The sequence below is a fragment of the Platichthys flesus genome, chromosome 7, assembly GCF_949316205.1.
Source record: "Platichthys flesus chromosome 7, fPlaFle2.1, whole genome shotgun sequence".
In the NCBI taxonomy this organism is placed as follows: domain Eukaryota; kingdom Metazoa; phylum Chordata; class Actinopteri; order Pleuronectiformes; family Pleuronectidae; genus Platichthys; species Platichthys flesus.
The window spans coordinates 5,628,893-5,644,408 of record NC_084951.1 but is presented as its reverse complement, the minus strand read 5'-3'; the positions used below and the strand labels follow the sequence as shown (position 1 = coordinate 5,644,408).

Here is a 15,516-nt window from a genome sequence, read left to right as displayed (position 1 = left end):
CTCTGCGAGGGGTGTTTGGCCCCAGGCTGTCTTCCTGGTGTAGTTTCTTTGCATGATGGCTTTTCTACAATGTTTATGACATTAAAAATAAAACATATGTAATGTAATATTACACTAAAATATGTTTAAGACTAAACTTAACTTGTGCTTCACAGCCACCATTTTAGAAAAAACAACATATCTTAGCAATTCAGGCTAATCTTCAGCTAGCATCAATCAGATGGTTTTATATGTTGGAAGTTCACCAACATGTATGATATAAGTTTTTCCAGCTGAATCAAATTGATTTGACACAACAGTTGATTAAGTTCAAAGCAAGAAAATTTACTTTCACATGCAAAACATTTTTTTGTGAAAAAACATACTTACAGCTCCACCAGCACCTACTTCTCCTTGATGGCAAGGGGGAATTGGAGGGGCTTGAAAACATAATGGTCACATGACCACAAATGTGTTCCATTGCCTAGATACAGGGAGGGTCTCACATTACCTGATTTCTCACATTACCCCGCTCTCCCCTACATTTCATAATCCACTCATTTGTTCTAAGGAGGCTTTGATTATTATTGACAGACCGAAAGATGCGCATCTTCATACCGTAAAATCCTGATATTTCGTTTAGTACATAAACCAACTTGTTCTTAGAGGAAATTTAGTAAATAAACCTGCAACTCCACCGGCAGTAGCTGACAAACATCGTGTGTGAAAAACAGAAAACAGACGCGCAGCTGATCTGCAGTGGGTTGGCGACCACTGCTGTAGAACATATTCTAGATTCTTAACATCAAAGATTTCAGACTGAATCAAAGCTAATAATTGCATCCTCATTTTCCTCATCCTGTTCTTGATACAGCATCTTTATGACCATTAAACTGTAAGTCTGAAATGATTGCAGTCAGCCATACTCTGGATAAAGAATATAAAAGCATATTTTCAAATGTATATTGTACATATTGTGATATTTTGAGTTTTATTTTGTTGATCTAGCTGTGGTTAGCTAGCAAGATAATAAGTTAGCTAGCTAACAGCTAGTTAGTATTGCACATATTTCTCTTTATCAGTAGTAATGGATTGTAAAAAGAGACTGAAATGCATCAGATGTGCAAAGGCAACTGTGTGAAATGATGATAGGTGTTCCGTAGTGAATAAATTCAATCAATCAATCAAATTTTATTTGTATAGCCCATATTCACAAATTACAATTCATCTCATAGGGCTTTAACAGGGTGTGACATCCTCTGTCCTTAACCCTCAGCAAGAGTAAGGAAAAACTACTAAAAACCCATTTAACAGGGTAAAAATATGTAGAAACCTAGGGGAGAGCCACATGTGAGGGATCCCTCTCCCAGGACGGACAGAAGTGCAATAGATGCCACGTGTAGGAAAACATCATCCAGATTAAAGTTTTTAGCAGCATTGATGAAGGTAAATAGCCGGAAGGATAACCCCAACATGACATGCCAAGCAGTCCCGCTGCAATCACAGTCCATGGTCAGCAACCAGCACGACCACGATCCACCATCCAGACCAGACGCCACTCCAGCCCTCAGTCACCGTCCACCGCCGCTCACCAGGATCCACCCCGAGCCGCGGTCCAATGCCACCAGCACCACGATCAGCCCACATGACACAGAATCCGCCACACTGGATCCACCACCGCGACCCCTGATGTGCGATGATGAGAAGAGGAAGGAGAAGCTGGAAAAATAAGCTCTGTGTGTCATGTGTCATAAAATAGAACAAGATACGTTCTGCCACACTAATTAGCTCTAACTATAAGCTTTATCAAAAAGGAAGGTTTTGAGCCTACTTTTAAACGAACAGATGGTGACTGCCTCCCGAACTGAAAGTGGTAGATTATTCCACAGCCGAGGGGCTTGATGGCTAAAAGCTCTGGCTCCTACTCTACTTTTAGAGAATTTAGGGACGACAAGTAGGCTTGAATTCTGGGAGCGGAGTGCTCTAGTGGGTTTATAAGGTATAATAGTTTGAATTTTATCATTAAAAAAGGTCATAAAGATATTGCTTTTTAGGGATCGAGGAATACTGGGTTCGGTGGAGGTGTGAGTCTCTGTCAGCCTGGCTACAGTGCTGAAGAGAAACCTGGGGTTGTTTTTATTCTCTTCTATTAGTTTTGAATAGTAGGCGGCTCTTGCTTTGTGGAGAGCCTTTTTATATTCTTTATCACTATTCTTCAAGTCTATTAGATTTTCAACATTGTTGCTGGAGCGCCACTTCCTTTCTAGTTTTCTTGATAATTGTTTTAACTCATTTGTCTGGGAATTATACCATGGAGCTAATTTACTATGATTGACATTTTTCTTTTTTAGAGGCGCTATTGAGTCTAATGTTAATAGTAATGAGTCTGCAGAGCTATCTACGAGGTGGTCGATCTCAATGGAGCTCAGGGTTTTAAAGAATTTGTTGTTTATATCTACTGCTAATACGGGTTTAAATGTAATTGGGATTATTTCCTTAAATTTAGCTACAGCACTATCAGGTAGACATCTAGAAAATTAATTTTTTATTAGTGGCATATATTCAGTTATTGAAAAATCTAAGGTTATTAAATTATGGTCTGATAGAACTGGATTGTGCGGAAGTACTGTTAAATTTTCAATTCCGACACCATACGATAATACAAGGTCAAGTGTGTGGTTACCACAATGAGTAGGTTTGTGCACACACTGACTGAAACCAATAGAGTCTAGTATTGAAATAAATGCTATGCTAAGGCAATCTTTATTATTATCAACATGAATATTAAAGTCACCAACAATAATAATTTTATCGGTCTTTAGGTCTAAGTTTGATAAAAACTCAGGGAATTCCTTTAAAAACTCAGTATAAGCCCTGGGAGCACGGTAAACTACGGCAAATATGATTGGCTGTTGGTGGTTCCTGGATTGGCGTGGAAGACTAAGAACCAGACATTCAAATGATTTGTAGCTGAGTTTAGGTTTAGGATTAATTGATAGACTGGAGTTAAAAATAGCAGCAACTCCACCTCCTCGCCCAATTTCTCTAGGAACCTGTGAATTGATATGACTGGAGGGAGTAGATTCATTTAGACTGACATATTCATCAGGATGCAGCCACGTCTCAGTGAGGGACAATAAATCTATGTTGTAATCGGAGACTATTTCATTAACTAAAAGAGCCTTTTTTTCCAGTGATCTAATGTTTAAAAGACCACATTTAAAAGTCTGGGTTTCCTGTATTGTTTCAGAGGTTGTTTTAATTTGTATTAAATTTTTGTGTGGAGTTCTCGCTCTGTTATTGTATAATTTCAATAATTTAATCGGACGGTGAACAGACACAATCTCTATGGGGTTTTGTGACTGATCCAGAGGGAGCGCAGAGAAGTGTTTAGCACTGCAGCTCTGCTTCCTGGTCCCAACTATGGGTTGTCATGTTATAGACTTAGTAATATTCCTAGATAAGAGAGCTGCTCCATCCCAAGTGGGATGAACGCCGTCTCTCCTAACAAGACCAGGTACATTCTGTATGATTATACTGTACTTTGTTTATAAAGAAAGAGAGGAAAAAGGAAAATAATGATTTGTGCTAATCAAGAAGATATTTCATGAATACTTATAATATTAAATGATAAACTACATTTATTTCAAACATTTCAAAGAAACATTCATGAAATTCCACAGAAAATGAATACAGGTCATTTTTGACCCATGTTCTGTATTAGAAGGGTTAGTGAAGGAAAAATGATTTCTATTCAAAAAGTTCCAAAGGAAAAATTTAAATAAGGATATGTGATGACTAAAACAAGTTAAATGGGGAATACCTGAAATACTGAATTATGAAATTCATTCACTGCAAAGATATAGAAAAGGAAAAACTGAGCTCTATAATCCTCACAGAGGGACACGCAGCTTTTGGTAGAACTTTAACAGCTTGTCATAAAAGGTGCATAGGGGATTTCAAATACCCAGGTCATCAAAAACTGAGGGAAGGCTATTTGGGTCACACAAATTAGATTTTTACATACGTATAGGCCTCGGTAAAGGCTGTTTAAAAGCCATTTGTGAAGAACAGGGACATGAAACCAGCTGAGATAAAGGGTAATTTGACACACAAAGACCAAATAGACAGAATAACTTTGGCGGATTACATGCTGTGTTTAAAAAGTAGGTTTGTCAGTGGAGTCCTCCCTTCAAAAGTTTGTTTAGGCCTAGCAGGGTGGACCCCAGCCCATAATAATCCTGCAGACACACCTGTAGAGGAGAGTATAAAGAGCCTGGACAGTACTGAGTCAAACATAAAGCATCAGGAGTCTCTCCTCTCCACAGAAGCTCCACCGCCTCCACATCCACCCTGAAGATGACTCCCTGTGTCAGCCTACTCCTGCTGCTCCTGCTCGGCCTCTCTCAGGCTCATCCTCTCCAGGAGGAGGGAATTGAAGAAGAAGTTCCCGACGGCACAATGGACATCACCACCAGGATTCTGACATCAAACAACGCCATAGATGAGATACCATGGGAGGAAATTGAAGAAGAAGTTCCTGAGGGCTCCATGGACATCACCACCGGGATTCTGACCTCAAACAATGCCACAGATGAGATCCTGCTGGAAGGAGACCTGATCGCTCCAAGAACCAGGAACGCCATGAAGTGCTGGTCCCAGAGCTGCCTGTGGAAGAAAGCCTCCAACGGTCAGGTGGTGGTCCCCTTCACCGTGAGCAGAGAGTTCAGCAGCATTGAGAGGCAGAAGATCGACCGTGCCATGAAGGCCTTCGCCAGCTGGACCTGCATCCGCTTCGTCCCCCGTCAAAACCAGTACGACCACATCAGCATCGAGAACAGAGGCGGATGTTTCTCCTCTCTGGGCAGAGTGGGAGGCAGACAGGTGCTCTCTCTCAACAGGGGGGGCTGTGTCCAAAACGGAATCATCCAGCACGAGATCAACCACGCTCTGGGCTTCAACCACGAGCAGACCAGGAGCGACCGCGACAGCTACGTCAGGATCAACTGGGGGAACATCATCCAGCGGAGTGCCTACAACTTCTACAAGAAGGACACCAACAACCTGAACACTCCCTACGACTACACCTCCATCATGCACTACGGAAGAACAGCCTTCTCCATCCAGCGGGGGAGGGACAGCATCACCCCCATTCCCAACTCCAACGTCCGGATCGGCCAGAGGCAGGGCATGTCCTACTGGGACGTCATGAGGATCAACAGGCTCTATGGCTGCTAACAACAATGCTTCTTATTATAGTTATCATTTAAAAAAATAAAGTACCTCAATCAAAAGTACAATTTTTCGTTATATTCTTTCACAACTAAGGCAAGAGGAATAATGGATTTACTGAAAAAACATGTCAATTATATGTAATTTGACTTATAAATCTAATAAATCCAATCAAAACTATACACAACAATGGGTTTGTCTTACTTAGCAATATGTTCATAATCAAAGCCTGAAAAAGCTGATTCCTCTAAGCTACAGAGCTCATTGGACAGAAATCATAAACCTCCATCAGCATGAACTCAACCAGTTTTGAGTCAGACTGGGCGGCTTTGGCTGAGGAGTTAACCAGAGGGTTGGTTGTTCGATCCCTCCAGTCAACATTCCAAAGTGTCCTTGGGCAAAACACTGAACCCCAAAATGTGTTTGAATGATCTGTGATAGTACAAGAGCGGGAGGACCGGAATGGGTGAATGTGTCTTGAACTGCTATGACTGGAAGATTACACTGGAAAAGCAGTTCTATAAGTCCTAATATGTTCCAGCTGTTGCATGGGGACAGTACGGTAGCTCAACTTAATTGACAAAATATGAATTATGATCAGACCACGGAAAACACTTAAAAAGTTACAATAGCTGTTTTTTAAATGATAAATGGTTAAAGACAACTATACAAGTTGTTGATGGAACGATATATATTAATGAATTGACTATCAATAATATTATATAAAATCAATAATTGGAAATACATTTGGAACAAGTGGAGTCGACAAAGCGGCACCACAGGATCAATCCACCACTCAAAATAGTCCCAAACAAATGCAGTCTACACATATATACAGTCTATGAGTCTACACAAACATTTTGAGTGCATTTAGGGTAATTCATTTTGCTTTTTAAATTATTCTTTTTTATTACTTTTACAGTAATGCACTGGTTTGAGAGGCACAGGCAGTTGGAACAGGTCAAAAAAAGCTGGAGACAGTTTTGACTTTACCCAAGAGGTTTGCTATACTAACAAAAACATAACTTGATCCAGCCTGATCCTTAAAAATAAAAAAGAATCTCTTGAGTGAAGGAGTTTATTTTCATGACTACAACCTTCTAATCGTGTAAATGTAATACATTTAAATAATAATTATTACATTACATTATTACATTACATAATAATCAAATTCATAATCAATTAAATACAATTTCTAACATACAAGGATGAACCTTCGCCGTACCTCAATGTTTACATGGTTTGAGGAAATGTCCAATTCTGAGAGAGAGAAAGAGAGCGAGAGAGACGTCACCTTTTCAAGACATAAAGATTCCTTTGATTGTTGAACACTGACACTGCAGGAGTGGAGAAGTTTGTTTACACTAAAGTAAATTTAACTTTGATTCGATGAAAGCTCTATGACAAGAGCTTCAAAGTAAAATCTGGAATATGACCAAAATGGCCACTAAATCCAAAATGGCGGGCTTCCTGTTTGTTTAAGCATATCTATCCAAGAGACTTATTTCTTTGTCATGAAAAGACACATGTTCCTGTCAATTTGTAGATGTAGACCAATCGTGGTGCTGGGGCTGCCCTTTAGGGGGTGCTTGTCAGTTATTTTGACACTCCTAATCCTTACAACCATCTGAATATCTTCAAGGAGGGGCTGTTGATACACACATGTAGTTTGAGGGCGATGGACCCATGATCACAGAAGTTACAGCGATGTTGTGTCATGGCGAGCTGATGAACTTTGAGCCACGCCATTAATAATGCGCATGATGAAAAGTCACAGTAATCTTAGGCCTACATTATCAATATCTTGAGACCCATTTGACACAGTTTGACGTGGTTTTGCAAAGTGGATGAGGAGAAATACATCCAAGTGTAAGACGTACCAAAAACAAGACATTTCCTGCTGCCACCAGGGGTCACGACTCTTGTCTATCATGTCTAGTTTGGACTCGATTGGACCAAATATGTCCAAGATACAGAAGCTTTTGTTTTGATGGCGTTAATCGAAAAATCAATCTTCCAATAACTTTAGATCTCCATCTTGTTGTGATGACCCCCGTCTAAATTTTAAGTTGATCTGATGAAAGCTCTACGACAAGTACAACAAAGTAAAAATGTGGAATATGGCCAAAATGGTCACTAAATCTAAAATGGCGAGCTTCCTGTTGCGTTTTTCATAATGCTCCTGGAGGCTTTTTTGTGCATCTGGTCATGATACACAAAAAGAGATGTGCAAAGCCAACTGTGTGAAATTATGATAGGTGTTCCATGGTAAATGATTAAACTGTACTTTGTTTATAAAGAAAGACAAGAAAAAGGGAAAAAAAGGCAAATAATGATTTGTGCTAATCAAAACGATATTTCATGAATACTCAAAATATTAAATGATAAACTACATTTATTTCAAACATAGCAAAGAAACATGCATGAAATATCAAAGAAAATGTATACAGGTCATTTTTGACCCATGTTCTGTATTAGAAGGGTAGTGATGAAAAAATTATTTCTATTCAAAAAGTTAAGGAAAATTTAAATCAGGATTTGTGATGACTAAAAACAAGTTAAATGGGGAATACCTGAAATGATGAATGATGAAATTCATTCACTGCAAAGATATAGAACAGGAAAAACTGAATTGGGTCCCTTTTGACCTATGTTGTGTATCAAAGGATTAAGCTGAAACAACAACACTTGCTGAGACTTACTATTTAACTCCACCCATGCTTTATTTAAAAGAACACTTCTAAGGATTATAGATTCATATATTCCTTTGATGCAAAGAGGATCTTAAGAGAAAAAAGAGCGTTTTTGACCTCTTTAGATTAGTCCTTTAAAATAATGTTACTTATAGCACCACCGACTGCCAAAGAGAGATAACCTAGCATTACAACATTAATTCAAGCTGCTAACACTAGAGAAATTTGCTCTTTTCTTTGTTCTTGTCAGGATATTTGTCAGTGGAACCACACACAACGACTGTGAGCCAACGTCAGACACAAAACAAACGTCTCAAGAGTAACTTTGACCGTCACAACACGAGAATACTCAACAACAACTTTTGTACACAGCACTAGAAGAAAATCTTCGACAGAAACCGTCTTACACTGCAGCACCTATTAATCGAAATGGAGAAGTTCAACAGCATGCACAAAATGTTGAAGGCCCTCGACCGAGCCCTCAAGGACTTGAAGAGGGAGAACCAGGAGCTGGCATCTGAAAACGGTCGCCTGAAGAAGCTGGAGGATAAAAGCGCCCGTGTGAAGGAGTTGGAGGGAGTAAATGCCCAACTGGAGGCTGAAAATGCCTGGCTGAAAGAGCTGAAGATAGAACACACCAGACTGAAGGAAAATTCTTGTCTGGCAGAAGCTGGAAATGCCTTGTTGAAGGAACTGGAGGCGGGAAACGCTCGTCCAGAGGAGCCGGAGGCTAACAATGCTCGTCCGGAGGTGCTGGAGGCTGAAAAGGAGAAACAGGCTGAAAATGCCTGGTTCAAGGAGTCGGAGGCTGAAAACGCCTATCATGAAGAGCTAGAGGCAGACAATGCCTGTTTGGAGGAGCCGGAGTCTGAAACCCCACAGCTGAAGGAGTTGGTGGGTGAAAACGCCTTTCTGGAGGGGCTAAATGTAGGATTTGCCAGGCTGAAGGAGCCAGAGGCTAAAACCGACCTTCTGGAGCTGGAGGCTGAAAACGCCTGGATGGAGGAGACAGTGGCTGAAAACGCTCATCCAGAGGAGTTGGAGGCTGAAAACGGTCGTCCAGAGGTCCTGGAGGCTGTAAAGGAGCCAGAGGGTGACAACATCAGACTGAAGGAGCTGGAGGCTACACATGTTCGTCCAGAGGACCTAGAGGATGAAATCATCGAGGTGAAGGAGCTTGAGTCTGAAAAAGCTCGTCTGGAGATGCAGAATGCTGAAAACGCCTTGCTCGAGGAGACAGAAGCTGAAATTACCTGTCTGGAGGGCCTGGAGGAAGAAATTACGCGTTGTAAGATGTTGGAGGCTGAAAATGCCTGGATAGCTGGGCTTGAGGCTTTAAACGCCCATCAGGAGGAGCTGGAGAATAACAGGACCTGTCTGGAGGAGCTGGAGGCGGAAATTAAGCGTTTGAAGAAGTTGGACGCTGAAAACGCCCGGATGAAGGAGCTTGAGGCTGTAAATGCCCGTCTGGAGGAGCTGGACAATGAAAACGCTTGTCTGTCGCAGCTGGAGGCCGCAATTACCTGTCTGGCCAGGCTGGAGAAGACAGAAGCTGGAAATGCCTGGTTGACGGAACTGGAGGTGGGAAACGCTCGTCCAGAGGAGCTGGAGGCTAAAAACACTCGTCCTGAGGTCCTGGAGGCTGAAAAGGAGACAGAGGCTGAAAATGCCTGTTTTGAGGAGCATGAGGCTGAAAATGTCAGACTGAAGGAGCAGGAGGATATAACCAACCGGCCTTCTTTGGAACTTTGGCCCTCCGTGTTTTCAGTGGCATTGCTGCGACGCCTCAAACCCACACTCCATTTTTGAGTTTTCAAGGCGGCAGTGATGACAGGTGGCGTGTTTCAGGTTGGGTCAAACCCTCCTGGTATGGGAGAGACTCAAGGTTTTTGGGATAATCAAATTGAACAGCCTACTGAATATACATTTCAGTTCATGAACTTACACTCTTATTTTATTAGATATTTATTAAATAATACTTTTTAAAGGATTTTTGAATGGATCCTAATTTTAAATATATATTATTAAAACTCATGTACTCCCTAGAGTGCCTTCATGTACCCCCAGGGGTATACGTACCCCAATTTGAGAGCCACTGGAATAGGGAATATCAGAAAAATCTGGCCTTAAAATGTATGTCCAACTGAAACCAGCAAAGGGATATCTGGGAGAGATCGAGTCAAAGGCTACGACAGCAAACTTGGGTGCCACTTCCAACTCGGTGCTTCTGTCATTTTTTCCTTTGTTGCTTTTATTGCTTTTTAACTGTCTATTCAAGAGACAGATGGTGGTGTAGTATTTATAAAACTGTCATAGTTCCTGTCCAGAACTGCCATAATAATTAAATCTGATACAATCCCTTTGCCTGTCATCATCTGTGTGTGACTTTATTTGGAAATTATCCAAGACACTCTGTTTCTTTGGTGAGAACATCGAGTGATGGTTTGTGTGGTGAGCGATGTCATACCTTCTCTCTGATTTATACACTCACAATCAAAATATATTTATAGCGTACAATTTTGTCTGCCTGTGTTCTTGGGGATGCATGACAATTTGCGTGTGTATGTTGGGGGGTGCCAATCTGAAATCTCGCCTGGGGCGCCAACATTGCCAGGGCCGGCCATGCTGTCAGTTTGAGAATGGTTAGCAGGCAAGCCTGTCAATCACCTAATTTCATGCCTGTTGCCAGCCGATGGCCTTGAGACTGAACAGACCAACACGCCAATGCTAGCAGTTAGCTGTAATGCTAAGGATACGTTTTTCAAAGTTGTCCAGCACACTCACTCATTCCATGGTATCTCATAATAATTTGATAGTAAGTCATAATTAGGTGATAATATCTCCTAATAATGAGATACTAAGTCATAATTATGACATAGTATCTCAAGTCATAATTATGAGACCTATGATTTTAATTTTCTTCATCACAGTGGTGGAAATGGACTTCCATAGCACACAGACAAACACTTGGTTACTTAACAGTCATGTTTACGCCAATCTCCTTATGTCTATGTCGTCTAATGCTTAAATGTGAACGTTAAACTTTGTTAGACAAATAAATAACTTTGTAAACAACCCAAATTACTCACCTTAGCCACTATCACTTGTCTATGATGAAAAATTAAATTCTGCTTAGTTTTTCAAAATGATGTAACTCATGGAGTTGTGCCGGTGCATGTATTTGCACCACATCTGCAAGGAGGCGTTAATGAGGTGCTGAAAATGCCAAGGCTCATACAGCCATGGTGATGTGTAGCCAAAGAAAAATAGCACCACAAAATACAAACAGTACACACGGAGAGGCAATCTGAGTCTTTCCTGGTTTTGATTATAGTTAATATGAGTTGAAAATTTACAGCGAGGGGCTGTAAAGCAGATTTCCATTACCTCCAGGGGCTTTCCACCTCTGAATAGAAGGATAAAGGAATCCATAACTAGAACATGGATCATGTTTCTATAAACTCAAATAAGACTTAAAGCCTGTGATAGACAGAACATCCTCAGATAGATATAGATATGCTTTATCAATCCCAGCTGGAATTTTCTAAAAAAAAGATGAATAAAACAAACCAATCAGAAATGTATCACATTATTTATTACAGAAATCATTATTATTTATTATCATTTATGCAATTTTTTCCACCAGCAAAAAACAACGTCTTTATTCCACAGATTTTAACTCATATTTCCTTTTTCTTTGTTAGAGCAATTGCTTGAATGCTTTTTTTCATTGCATTCAAACAAACAAGTCATTTTGTCCTGCGAGCTTCTTCTTCAGCTCAGTGTTCTCTCTCTGCAGAACTTTATTCTGAAGAATAGCGGGAAAGAGGAAACAGTTGTAAAGAACTGGACATATATTACTTTTGATAGACTAAAAAATATGATGTTATAGACTTAGTAATATTCCTAGATAAGAGAGCTGCTCCATCCCAAGTGGGATGAACGCCGTCTCTCCTAACAAGACCAGGTACATTCTGTATGATTATACTGTAATTTGTTTATAAAGAAAGAGAGGAAAAAGGAAAATAATGATTTGTGCTAATCAAGAAGATATTTCATGAATACTTATAATATTAAATGATAAACTACATTTATTTCAAACATTTCAAAGAAACATTCATGAAATATCACAGAAAATTAATACAGGTCATTTTTGACCCATGTTCTGTATTAGAAGGGTTAGTGAAGTAAAAAATATTTCTATTCAAAAAGTTAAGGAAAATTTAAATCAGCATTTGTGATGACTAAAAACAAGTTAAATGGGGAATACCTGAAATGATGAATGATGAAATTCATTCACTGCAAAGATATAGAACAAGAAAAACTGAATTGGGTCCCTTTTGACCTATGTTGTGTATCAAAGGATTAAGCTGAAACAACAACACTTGCTGAGACTTACTATTTAACTCCACCCATGCTTTATTTAAAAGAACACTTCTAAGGATTATAGATTCATATATTCCTTTGATGCAAAGAGGATCTTAAGAGAAAAAAGAGCGTTTTTGACCTCTTTAGATTAGTCCTTTAAAATAATGTAACTTATAGCACCACCGACTGCCAAAGAGAGATAACCTAGCATTACAACATTAATTCAAGCTGCTAACACTAGAGAAATTTGCTCTTTACTTGGTTCTTGTCAGGATATTTGTCAGCGGAACCACACACAACGACTGTGAGCCAACGTCAGACACAAAACAAACGTCTCAAGAGTAACTTTGACCGTCACAACACGAGAATACTCAACAACAACTTTTGTACACAGCACTAGAAGAAAATCTTCGACAGAAACCGTCTTACTACACTGCAGCACCTATTAATCGAAATGGAGAAGTTCAACAGCATGCACAAAATGTTGAAGGCCCTCGACCGAGCCCTCAAGGACTTGAAGAGGGAGAACCAGGAGCTGGCATCTGAAAACGGTCGCCTGAAGAACCTGGAGGATAAAAGCGCCCGTGTGAAGGAGTTGGAGGGAGTAAATGCCCGACTGGAGGCTGAAAATGCCTGGCTGAAAGAGCTGAAGATAGAACACACCAGACTGAAGGAAAATTCTTGTCTGGCAGAGGCTGGAAATGCCTTGTTGAAGGAACTGGAGGCGGGAAACGCTCGTCCAGAGGAGCCGGAGGCTAAAAATGCTCGTCCGGAGGTGCTGGAGGCTGAAAAGGAGAAACAGGCTGAAAATGCCTGGTTCAAGGAGTCGGAGGCTGAAAACGCCTATCATGAAGAGCTAGAGGCAGACAATGCCTGTTTGGAGGAGCCGGAGTCTGAAACCCCACAGCTGAAGGAGTTGGTGGGTGAAAACGCCTTTCTGGAGGGGCTAAATGTAGGATTTGCCAGGCTGAAGGAGCCAGAGGCTAAAACCGACCTTCTGGAGCTGGAGGCTGAAAACGCCTGGATGGAGGAGACAGTGGCTGAAAACGCTCGTCCAGAGGTCCTGGAGGCTGTAAAGGAGCCAGAGGGTGACAACATCAGACTGAAGGAGCTGGAGGCTACACATGTTCGTCCAGAGGACCTAGAGGATGAAATCATCGAGGTGAAGGAGCTTGAGTCTGAAAAAGCTCATCTGGAGATGCAGAATGCTGAAAACGCCTTGCTCGAGGAGACAGAAGCTGAAATTACCTGTCTGGAGGGCCTGGAGGAAGAAATTACGCGTTGTAAGATGTTGGAGGCTGAAAATGCCTGGATAGCTGGGCTTGAGGCTTTAAACGCCCATCAGGAGGAGCTGGAGAATAAAAGGACCTGTCTGGAGGAGCTGGAGGTGGAAATTACGCATTTGAAGAAGTTGGACGCTGAAAACGCCCGGATGAAGGAGCTGGAGGCTGTAAATGCCCGTCTGGAGGAGCTGGACAATGAAAACGCTTGTCTGTCGCAGCTGGAGGCCGCAATTACCTGTCTGGCCAGGCTGGAGAAGACAGAAGCTGGAAATGCCTGGTTGACGGAACTGGAGGTGGGAAACGCTCGTCCAGAGGAGCTGGAGGATAAAAACACTCGTCCTGAGGTCCTGGAGGCTGAAAAGGAGACAGAGGCTGAAAATGCCTGGTTTGAGGAGCATGAGGCTGAAAACGTCAGACTGAAGGAGCAGGAGGATATAACCAACCGGCCTTCTTTGGAACTTTGGCCCTCCGTGTTTTCAGTGGCATTGCTGCGACGCCTCAAACCCAGACTCCATTTTTGAGTTTTCAAGGCGGCAGTGATGACAGGTGGCGTGTTTCAGGTTGGGTCAAACCCTCCTGGTATGGGAGAGACTCAAGGTTTTTGGGATAATTAAATTGAACAGCCTACTGAATATACATTTCAGTTCATGAACTTACACTCTTATTTTATTAGATATTTATTAAATAATACTTTTTAAAGGATTTTTGAATGGATGCTAATTTTAAATATATATTATTAAAACTCATGTACTCCCTAGAGTGCCTTCATGTACCCCCAGGGGTATACGTACCCCAATTTGAGAGCCACTGGAATAGGGGATATCAGAAGAATCTGGCCTTAAAATGTATGTCCAACTGAAACCAGCAAAGGGATATCTGGGAGAGATCGAGTCAAAGGCTACGACAGCAAACTTCTAACTTGGGTGCCACTTCCAACTCGGTGCTTCTGTCATTTTTTCCTTTGTTGCTTTTATTGCTTTTTAACTGTCTATTCAAGAGACAGTTGGTGGTGTAGTATTTATAAAACTGTCATAGTTCCTGTCCAGAACTGCCATAATAATTAAATCTGATACAATCCCTTTGCCTGTCATCATCTGTGTGTGACTTTATTTGGAAATTATCCAAGACACTCTGTTTCTTTGGTGAGAACATTGAGTGATGGTTTGTGTGGTGAGCGATGTCATACCTTCTCTCTGATTTATACACTCACAATCAAAATATATTTATAGCGTACAATTTTGTCTGCCTGTGTTCTTGGGGATGCATGACAATTTGCGTGTGTATGTTGGGGGGCGCCAATCTGAAATCTCGCCTGGGGCGCCAACATTGCCAGGGCCGGCCATGCTGTCAGTTTGAGAATGGTTAGCAGGCAAGCCTGTCAATCACCCAATTTCATGCCTGTTGCCAGCCGATGGCCTTGAGACTGAACAGACCAACACGCCAATGCTAGCAGTTAGCTGTAATGCTAAGGATAAGTTTTTCAAAGTTGTCCAGCACACTCACTCATTCCATGGTATCTCATAATAATTTGATAGTAAGTCATAATTAGGTGATAATATCTCCTAATAATGAGATACTAAGTCATAATTATGACATAGTATCTCAAGTCATAATTATGAGACCTATGATTTTAATTTTCTTCATCACAGTGGTGGAAATGGACTTCCATAGCACACAGACAAACACTTGGTTACTTAACAGTCATGTTTACGCCAATCTCCTTATGTCTATGTCGTCTAATGCTTAAATGTGAACGTTAAACTTTGTTAGACAAATAAATAACTTTGTAAACAACCCAAATTACTCACCTTAGCCACTATCACTTGTCTATGATGAAAAATTAAATTCTGCTTAGTTTTTCAAAATGATGTAACTCATGGAGTTGTGCCGGTGCATGTATTTGCACCACATCTGCAAGGAGGCGTTAATGAGGTGCTGAAAATGCCAAGGCTCATACAGCC

At 41.0% G+C, this 15,516-nt stretch overlaps 1 protein-coding gene across 1 annotated transcript; it reads left to right on the top strand.

The window, feature by feature from the left end:
- The first annotated feature begins 4,311 nt into the window (after positions 1–4,311).
- LOC133956689 (high choriolytic enzyme 1-like) lies at positions 4,312–5,217 on the top strand. Its single transcript, XM_062391943.1, has one exon. It carries the CDS (start codon positions 4,339–4,341, stop codon positions 5,215–5,217), a length of 879 nt encoding a protein of 292 aa, XP_062247927.1. The 5' UTR covers positions 4,312–4,338.
- The last annotated feature ends 10,299 nt before the right edge of the window (positions 5,218–15,516 follow it).